This window comes from Aquarana catesbeiana, linkage group LG04, assembly GCF_042186555.1.
Source record: "Aquarana catesbeiana isolate 2022-GZ linkage group LG04, ASM4218655v1, whole genome shotgun sequence".
NCBI classification, from domain to species: domain Eukaryota; kingdom Metazoa; phylum Chordata; class Amphibia; order Anura; family Ranidae; genus Aquarana; species Aquarana catesbeiana.
This window is the reverse complement of record NC_133327.1, coordinates 337,183,754-337,194,030: the sequence shown is the minus strand read 5'-3', so window position 1 is coordinate 337,194,030 and position 10,277 is coordinate 337,183,754. Positions and strand designations below refer to the sequence as shown.

Here is a 10,277-nt window from a genome sequence, read left to right as displayed (position 1 = left end):
TGGGACGTGTAGTTCTGCAACAGCTGGAGGGCTGTAGTTTGAGGATCCCTGCCGAAACAGATCTGTAAGGCAGCCACAGGTCCAGCTTCTCCATGTTTATAAGGCATTCCAGGTTGGACCTGCCGTCGGCCTTGGACCAGTCCTTTGGCAGGAAGGTCTTACCAGCTGTGGTCCCACCCTGAAGTAAGTTCTCAGTTATCACCAGGGTGCTGTCCTGAAAGGCGAAGGGAGAAAACCTTAGTTAGACTTACCAGAACGGTATTTCTATGAGCCTTTCAGGACAGCAGCTACTTGCTTCCCTGGTGTATTACGCTTTTTGATATATAAATCGCTGGTGCTGTCTTTTGCTTATATCTTCCAGAATGCTGGAGGAATTCTCGTGTATGACTGAAGGCACAGTGGAAGCAGCTGCATTTAAACGGGTGTTGTCACGGCAGTGTTTACTATGAAGGGGTGGAGCTGCGCTTGTTTGTTTGCTTCTCTCAAAGCAAAGACGATGTCCAGCTCATAGGCCTCATGCACAATGAACGTTATAAAAACGCCAGTAGAATTAGCTTTAGTTTTGCAGTGTTTTTCAGCTTTTTTTTTTTAGCAAAACTATACTCCGACAAATGCTTATGGCTCAAAAACGCTGATTAAACAACAAATAGCCATGTTTTATCAGAGTTAGAGCCTTTTTACAGCCCTTTTTTCCCAGCCAGAAAACACCCCTGCCAAAAAATGCTGATAACAGCCTACGTGTGCATGGACACATAGGATAGCATGCTGAGGAGTTTACTGGCTGCAGAAAAAGAAAAAAAACAAAAAACGCCTGAAGCCAAAAATAGCAGCTATAAAAATGTCCAATGTGCATTAGGCCTCACATACGCAAAAAAACCTTTGGCTTGCTGGGAATGAAAAGGGGTTATACTGCGCTGCCCTTAGAGCTTTGCCAGTGTTAAATCTCATAAAGGTTGAAGCAAATCCCAAGGTTCCAGAATATAGAATTCTGTGATGTACAAGAAAGTATTCTGAATAATTAGCAACCACAAAAAATGCATCAAAACATTTTATATATTTTTAACATTCTTCTAATTTATGCAAACAGGTTTATAGAAAATAAATGCATTTGTCTTTACAACTTTTAAAAAGAACAAAAAAAGTCATACTATTGGTATATACATACAAAAATGTTTACAGGGAACAGTAACTGCAAGTCTGTACATAGATTTACAATATAAAATGAACTCTACAATTGAAATTCACATTTATATTCAAATTGAAATGTTTTTACAGGATTATAGGAGGGACAGAAGTGAACAGAATTACTATACAAGGTATCGGAGTCTACCTCCTATTTTACATTGCTGCATTTTCAAAGGCAATGCATTTTTTATTCCTTTTCATCACCAAGTTTTAATGAACATATAGTATATGAAACAGGACAACTGCAAATGATGCCTAACTCAATCCCTTAAATCCATAAAATGTAAATTTTAGGGTTTCTGAAATTAACCAGTAAGGTTAACAGACTTTTAATTCACACTACCTATTGAAGTAAAAGCCCTAAAAGTTGTCTTTAATGTTTGTGGATCTATACCGAAATATTTGAGCACCCTTTTAAGATGCACACAAGAGCTGAGCTTCTCTTAAAAGTGAACTCCAGGAATTATCTGTAATGCATACTGATATTGGTCCAGCCTGGCACAATGTAAGTATGCATATCTCATATCTGAAAGGCTGCTGGGGAAGCTGAAAAACACTGTAGTAGTCGGTGCTATTACAGTGATAACTGCAATCTTCTTGGTCCTGTTTGGGCAGTTTTCCCTCTGTTTACATGACACCACAACCATTCAAAGAACACCTTTATTTTTTTTTTTAACTCCTGGCCGTACGCATATATACGGTCTCTTGGTGGGTGGGACTTAATGCAGAGAGGCCGCATATATGCATACCTAAAGATAAACAGAGCTGTGCCAGCACCACGCTCCCGGCGGCCAAAAGAAAGCTCCCAATCTCTACTTGCGATCAGAAGCTTTCTGATCATGCGACTGCCGTGACAGCCAATCACAGTGCTCACATGATCAGAAACTTCCTCCTGCCTCCCAGCATCTCAAACTCGTTAAAGGGCCAGGAGGCGCCGGCGCAAAGGGTTTAATGAATAAAAGACATTCTTTGACTGGAAGAGGTGGAGAGTGTAACCTCACCACCCATCTTCTCCATCTCGGCCAATCCACCAATGCAAGTATGCAATACAAACAAATCCTGAAGTCAGCGTTAAACTGAGTCATGTACATCAGCAAAAAAGCAAATCAAAAATCCAGACAGAAGAAGCCAACACATTTGTAGCTCCTTTGCTGCACTTTTACTTTAATATTCAAAAAGATATCCTTTACATTTTTTCATTAGGGTTCATTTAAAAAGTGCCTCATTAGATCATTATAAATGGGGAAGAAATATGCCTGCTGTAATTCCATTTATATCCTGCTACTAAATGAGCACCAACATTTTAACTGTATGCTGGTGAATGAGAAGTTCCAACAGAGAATAAGCTCTTCTCATAAGCCGGTTACCTTCCTTTTACCACAAGCAATGGGTTGATCTGGCATATCACTTGTGAATATTCATGTATTGGTAGCTACATTTTTTGGTTACTAGGCAAAATGAATGTGCCTGCCAAAAACGTCCCTCGACAGCTGGAGCTGGACAACTTTAGTGTGCGGTGTTAAAACAAAACAAAACAAAAAAACCCGGCCTGCTGCATTCTAGGTGCAGTTTTTAGCCAAATGTACTTTTCCACAGGAGAGAATAGTGATGCACCAAAAATGTCCAGCACTAAAAATGTAATTGTACCTTATAGTGAAAGGCAGACATATCAGAACTATGCACCGACATTAGTTGACTTACAAATATTATCTTGCTTTGACATGTTTCTGTGACACAGAATATTTGGAAGGTTGGGGGGGCTGTCCTAAAACAAATTGCCCTTTCATGATAGCGCCTAAAAACACTCCAAGGCAAATTGTTTGCTGTCCATTTTTCTGCAGATGTCAAACAATTCAACAAATGCATTTTATCTATTCCACAGTGAGATGCACTCACCGGACAGCAAAGCCACCAAAGAACTAAAGTAAGTTGGAGAAAGGTCAGACCACCCATCACAGATGTTTCAACTTTGCTTTGATGCTGAGAGAAAATGCACAATTTTGTATGAGTTTTCAAGTCTGCCCCAGTCATTGTAAGGTAATACTACTCCTTTTTATTTAATTATATGATGCAGAGAATGACAGCAGCATACATTAAAGTGTAAGTGAAGGGTACAGATTATATGTAGTATCAAAAAGAAAAAAATGTAAATACCTTATTAAAATCTGCTCTGATCACATTATGCAGAAGCTCTAGCTCCCTTGTGTCATGGAGCGCTCAACAGGGCAAATTTCCTGAAGCCATGACATCACTCTCCAGCAGCAATTGCCCATATGTTTTCAGGGCTCCCTCCCCTCTCACTTGCAGCTGCTCTATTACACAGGAGCTTCTGTATCAGACAGACTATTGCACTATATAGCATAGTTAGGAGGAAGGGGAAAAGAAGTGGTTTTAGGCATATTTATATGTAGCCTTTATTTCCACTTTAAACCCCTGCTACACCAAATCCAAGGCAGAGTGATGCAACTAGAGTTTGTGAAGATCAGAATCCAATCAAGACTATCAAATTCACCAAGAACGAATAGGAACATTATTTATTCCTGGTGTCCTGAACTGAATAGATTTTGCTACTGCATGGCTTCGTGTGCTTACAGTAATAGACAAAGAAAGAAAAGCAGTCTTGCAGAATTTCCAGTTACAGAAACTTTTGGGGTTGTTCATATGCCAGTATCTAAAAAAAAATCCTCAGCCATATTAGTTTGGACCTGGTTAATGGAAGAAAGTTCTGCTGCTGTATTTTTCAGTAACAGACTTCTCATGAACAGTGTGTGTATATATGTAATTATCAGTCTCCAACAGGTTTGGAGACATATAGCATTCAATGTATAATTTGATATACAACTGTAATGTAGCAAACGAGCAGAATGAACCTATAGAAGTATTAATTTCCAAATGTGAATGCTATCAAGAACATTAACTGCTTATTGATACAAGATCTCCAGCAAGCCTAAACATTAACCTCTTGACGCTGGGTGCACGCATATATGCGGCTGCTCAGCAGGTGGACCCTAACGCAGAGTAGCCACATATATGCGACCCTGTTAAAACAACTTACCATGCTGAGAGCGATCCCTGCACGGTAGCCAGTAGGCATTCGTAAGCTCCAGATGCATGCTTGCGATCAGGAGCTTTCTGATCATATGATTGCTGTGACAGCCATCACAGCGGTCAAGGGCTGGGAGGCGGTTGGCATGAAGGGGTTAAAACAGGATTGATGTCAAATATTACAAAAATCCCCACTGGAGAGCAGGAAACCCAGACTGTCAGCTTGTGCAGGCATGCAGGCAGAAGTACTGATCAGCTAATAAACCAGAGGCAGCCAGTCAGTGCCTTTGCCTCATGGAGAACTGCAGCAAACAGGCAGTGAAGTCAGCAGCCAACACGACTAGGACACTTAGGCTGGCTGTATTTCTGCACTCCTAAGTGGATTTTTGTAACTTGCCTTTTGGTCTGCTTTAAGGGGAAATGAATATGTTATAAATATATCATTTAATTTTGTATTCAGGTATTTTAAGAACCACCACTGCTGTTAAAGGACAGGATAAAACACTGAAGATCAAGTCTCAAGTACAGCATTTACAAAACTCAAATAATAAACATCAACAATTACACTTTTAGCTGAAGTGGAGTGAAGGGCTGCATACACCACAAGAGACCGAGTCAAGAGCTTTGAAATGGTACAAAAGGTTTTGTATATAAATATTAACTTAAAATTTGCAGAACAAGCCTAATCACAATATTTTACAGTTAGAAAATATATAAGTGGTAGAAACTAATAAAGTTAAAAAGGAGAACTGCAACATGGGTGGGGGCCTGAGGGAGGGAAGAGGACAGTAGGTAAAATTGTGCTTAGCTTTCTTTCTATATTTAGAGGCCTACAATTTCAGGTCCAAAAGACTTCCAAGTTCTGTTGGTTGAAATTTCCACCCTATTTCTTTGATATCAGGCCCAACTGGGCAGATGGTGGAGCAGGAAACAGAACCTAGATGTTGGTCAGATTAGGACACCATACTCTTATACACCCGCTCTGCAAGTCTATAACAGCTCCTATTTTCACAGCCTGGTAGATCAGAGTTTCTGCTTTAGTAGAGAAGAAACTACTAGACAGGCTTAGGCAGGTCATCAATCACTACAATTTCTTCCAACTGTCCAGACTGAGTAGCATGTAAAGAAACAAATGTACATCCATACTCATGTAATATAAAAAGCACGTCAGCTTATACTATTTCTGCTCTTCTTGAACAACTTCATTAACTGTCGGAATCTTTCTTCCACCTGCAAGCAAAAAAAAAAAAAAAAAAAAAAAAAAAAAAAAAAAAAAAAAAAAAAGTTAAAATGAGGAGTCTTGCCTGAAAGAAGAAACTTGTAGAGTGGAATAACACATGTATGCGAGCTGCTAGTGCTGCACACCCCAAAACTTTATACAAAATGGAAAATTCCCTCACTGGGTTTTTAGCAGCCAAGAAAAGTATTCAAATTTGTTGATTTAAAATTCTATCAAAAAGTACCGTAATTAACCATTTCATGAAAGTTGTAAATGCTAGAGATATTTTTTTTTACATGAAAATAACATTACCCATCAATCATGATAAAACTACATATTTGTATGGAACCCATTATTAACATTTTACTGCAACGTGGTCATTCACCTAATACCCCTACAGGGGTATTAGGTGAATGACTACGTTGCAGTAAAATGCTAATAATGGGTTCCATACAAATATGTAGTTTTATCATGATTGAATTGTAATGCTATTTTCATGTAAATGCCAGAGATCATTTTTTTACAACTTTCATGAAATTGTTAATTGCTATTTGATAAAATAAAACAAATTTAAATCAACAAATTTGAATACTTTTGTTGGCTGCTAAAAAACCCTGAGAAAGAATTTTCCCATTTTGAAAGAAGAAACATGTAGAACTCCCCGAAAGCAAGGATATTCCCATGTACCACAATAGCTAGTGGAACAATTGCCATCTGCACTGCAGAGAGGGGAGGGCAATAAAATGTATTATTTATTTAATTTATTTTTATTTCAGGTACTTATATAGCGCCGTCAATTTACGCAGCGCTTTATATTTACATATAAAATGAAAAAGTAAGCATTCTGTTCCAAAAAAACACTTGCACATTAATGTTTTGAGGACACTGTAATGCATAGGGAGGTTTGTGGCAAATTTAAGGTAAATTAACCCTTTAAAAGATTTTTTTTTTTTTTTTTTTTAAACATGCAATGTCATGAAAAGAAATATCTACAAAACTGTCTATACAGCGCAATCCTCTTTAAATTCATCAACTATGCATTTCAAGGGTCTACCTCACAGGATTGGATAGAAAGGCCCATGTGTTGCATAGTTACATGTAAAGGAGATTGTGCACTATAAGGTTTTAGGCCAACTTTAAGCAGTTTTACTCATATCCCTTAGAATGTAGGGGCAGTCAATAGGCAAATGCATTAGCTTTAAAAACTTTTTTTATAGCGCTTCATAATGTAATCAGTACATCAAAGGATCCAAGTTATTTTTTTTTTTTTTACAACATAGGAAGCAAACTATTAAAAAAACAAAAAAACAAAAAAAAAACCACACACACACAGGAAACTAAGATATATGGTGCACAATTCAACTATAAGCCCTGGTTCACATTGGTGCGATTTGACTTTTGCATGACAAGTCGCACCCCATTGTAGGCAATTAAATCAAATAGTTACGACTAAATGAAGTCGCAAGACACAATGAAATGGGAGGTGCAAAATTGCATTGATCTGTGGCTTCGAAATTACACTGAAGTAGTGCGATTTCAAAGCCGCACTGATGGGGCTAAGGGGTTGATTTAGTAAAACTGGAGAATGCAAAATCTGGTGCAGTTCTGCATAGAAACCAAATCAGCTTCCAGGTATTTCTGTCAAAGCTTAATTGAACAAGCTGAAGTTAGAAGCGGATTGACTGCCAGGCACAGCTGCACCAGATTTTGCGCTCTCTAGTTTTAGTAAATCTCCTCCTAAAAAAGTAATGGGTTTGGTCAGGTTGTTGGAATAGTCAATATTGCTACATTCAAGCACAAGATGTCTGTACACTTTACATACCTGATGTGGATATTTACTCATCTTCGATGCCAAGGCAAGAAACGTTTTTCGATTTGGTCCATGTTGTTGACATTCCAATAGAATTTCACGATCCTCATTCCTGGGAAAAACAGATTAACACACTATTTCTATACAAATATTTACAAAATGATACAGATACACAATGTATAAACACACATTTTGTATATTTTAAATGGGTCTGGTACCTAGCTCTATAAAAGAAATGTCTGTCACCACATTATAATGTAAAGCCCCTTTTCAAACCCAAGTAAAGTTATTTTATTTATTTTAGGTACTTATATAGCGCCGTCAATTTACGCAGCGCTTTACATATACATTATACATTCACATCAGTCCCTACACCCTCAAGGAGCTTACAATCTAAGGTCCCTAACTCACATTCATACATACTAGGGCCAATTTAGACAGGATCCAATTACCCTACCAGCATGTCTTTGGAGTGTGGGAGGAAACCGGAGAACCCGGAGGAAACCCACGCAGACACAGGGAGAACATGCAAACTCCAGGCATGTAAAATGACTAATCTGAATTGAGGGTGCAGAAAAATCAAGCAGTAATATGTAAAAGTGTTACTACACAAGTATTTACAGTATCAACATAAAACCTTGAGAACCAGGCAGCAGAAAGTACCACCATTATCGCTGTGTAAGAAGCAGCCTCTTTGCAGTAGTCTGACACACCATTCCCACTTGACGCACGCACAGCTAAGGCAGGCCATAAATGTAGCGAATTTCTTTCCTGCAACCAAGGTGCATTTCTTCCCTGCATCTGTCACCGAGCCATTGTGCTCTCCCAGCAGGGATAGCTGTCCCTGCCAGGGGAAAACAGTGATTACTGCTAGTGGCTATAACAGCCGCTAGCAATAATCACATGCAAAATTCAGCATGCTGGTTGTACCAAAGTTGATCGTTCGTTCAACTTGGGAACATTCAGCCTGCCCATACATGGTTCGAATCTCAGCCGGTTCCTGCTGAGATTCGAAAAGTCTATGGCCGGCTTAAGGCTCTCCAATTACAGCGTTCTACCTGTGATCAGCAGAGGGAATGTCAGACCACTGCAAAGAGCTGCACTTCTCTCTGCAGCCTGTGGCTTAAGTGTATATGCTGGCACTGGAGCTCAAATAAGAACTGTATATACAGTGGGGACGGAAAGTATTCAGACCCCCTTAAATTTTTCACTCTTTGTTATATTTCAGCCATTTGCTAAAATCATTTAAGTTCATTTTTTTCCCCTCATTAATGTACACACAGCACCCCATATTGACAGAAAAACACAGAATTGTTGACATTTTTGCAGATTTATTAAAAAAGAAAAACTGAAATATCACATGGTCCTAAGTATTCAGACCCTTTGCTCAGTATTTAGTAGAAGCACCCTTTTGATCTAATACAGCCATGAGTCTTTTTGGGAAAGATGCAACTAGTTTTTCACACCTGGATTTGGGGATCCTCTGCCATTCCTTCTTGCAGATCCTCTCCAGTTCTGTCAGGTAGGATGGTAAACGTTGGTGGACAGCCATGTTTAGGTCTCTCCAGAGATGCTCAGTTGGGTTTAAGTCAGGGCTCTGGCTGGGCCATTCAAGAACAGTCAGAGTTGTCGTGAAGCCACTCCATTATTTTAGCTGTGTGCTTAGGGTCATTGTCTTGTTGGAAGGTAAACCTTCGGCCCAGTCTGAGGTCCTGAGCACTCTGGAGAAGGTTTTCGTCCAGGATATCCCTGTACTTTGGCTGCTTTCATCTTTCCCTCGATTGCAACCAGTCGTCCTGTTCCTGCAGCTGAAAAACGCCCCCAAAGCATGATGCTGCCACCACCATGCTTCACTGTTGGGACTGTATTGAACAGGTGATGAGCAGTGCCTGGTTTTCTCCACACATACCTCTTATAATTAAAGGCCAAAAAGTTCTATCTTGGTCTCATCAGACCAGAGAATCTTATTTATCACCATCTTGGAGTCCTTCAGGTGTTTTTTTTTTTTTTTTAGCAAACTCCAAGCGGGCTTTCATGTGTCTTGCACTGAGGAGAGGATTCTGTCAGGCCACTCTGCCATAAAGCCCTGACTTGTGGACGGCTGCAGTGATGGTTGACTTTCTAAAACTTTCTCCCATCTCCCAAATGCATCTTTGGAGCTCAGCCACAGTGATCTTTGGGTTCTTCCTTACCTCTCTCACCAAGGCTCTTCTCCCTAGATAGCTCAGTTTGGCCAGACGGCCAGCTCTAGGAAGGGTTCTGGTCATCCCAAATGCCTTCCATTTAAGGATTATGAAGGTCACTGTGCTCTTAGGAACCTTAAGTGCAATAGAAATGTTTTTGTAACCTTGGCCAGATCTGTCTCTGAGCTCTTCAGGCAGTTCCTTTGACCTCATGATTCTCATTTGCTCTGACATGCACTGTGAGCTGTAAGGTCTTATATAGACAGGTGTGTGGCTTTCCTAATCAAGTCCAATCAGTAAAATCAAACACAGCTGGACTCAAATGAAGGTGTAGAACCACCTCAAGGATGATCAGAAGAAATGGACAGCACCTGAGTTAAATATATGAGTGTCACAGCAAAGGGTCTGAATACCTAGGACTATGATATTTCAGTTTTTCTTTTTTAATAAATCTTTAAAAATGTCAACAATTTTGTGTTTTTCTGTCAATATGGGGTGCTGTGTGTACATTAATGAGGAAAAACATGAACTTAAATGATTTTAGCAAATGGCTGCAATATAACAAAGAGTGAAAAATTTAAGGGGGTCTGAATACTTTCCGTCCCCACTGTAAAGCACACAATTTTCATAACTATGTTTTACTATAGCCTCAATTTAGATTGATACATTTAACTTTTTTTTTTTTTTTTTTTTAAAGGGTAAATTTTATTGAATTTCACAAGATTTTACACTTCAATATTACTGTTCATTTTTTCATACAGTGTAATTTAAATACATTTTAGACTGAGCGTGCTATCATGAAGCTAAACCATATAACTGTTAATAACCAAGCATT

General features: G+C 39.1%; 1 protein-coding gene across 3 annotated transcripts in view; it reads right to left on the bottom strand.

Moving 5' to 3' along the window:
* Positions 1 to 1,150: 1,150 nt before the first annotated feature.
* Positions 1,151 to 10,277, bottom strand: part of CASP8AP2 (caspase 8 associated protein 2) — a 57,209-nt gene continuing 48,082 nt past the window's right edge. For all 3 annotated transcript variants that reach the window (XM_073626936.1, XM_073626939.1, XM_073626937.1), the window contains 2 exons: positions 7,272 to 7,371; positions 1,151 to 5,460 (listed from right to left, as the gene is read on the bottom strand). In XM_073626936.1, the coding sequence (XP_073483037.1) occupies positions 5,398 to 5,460; positions 7,272 to 7,371 (163 nt within the window). In that variant the 3' untranslated portion in view covers positions 1,151 to 5,397. The remainder of the gene's footprint in view (positions 5,461 to 7,271; positions 7,372 to 10,277) is intronic.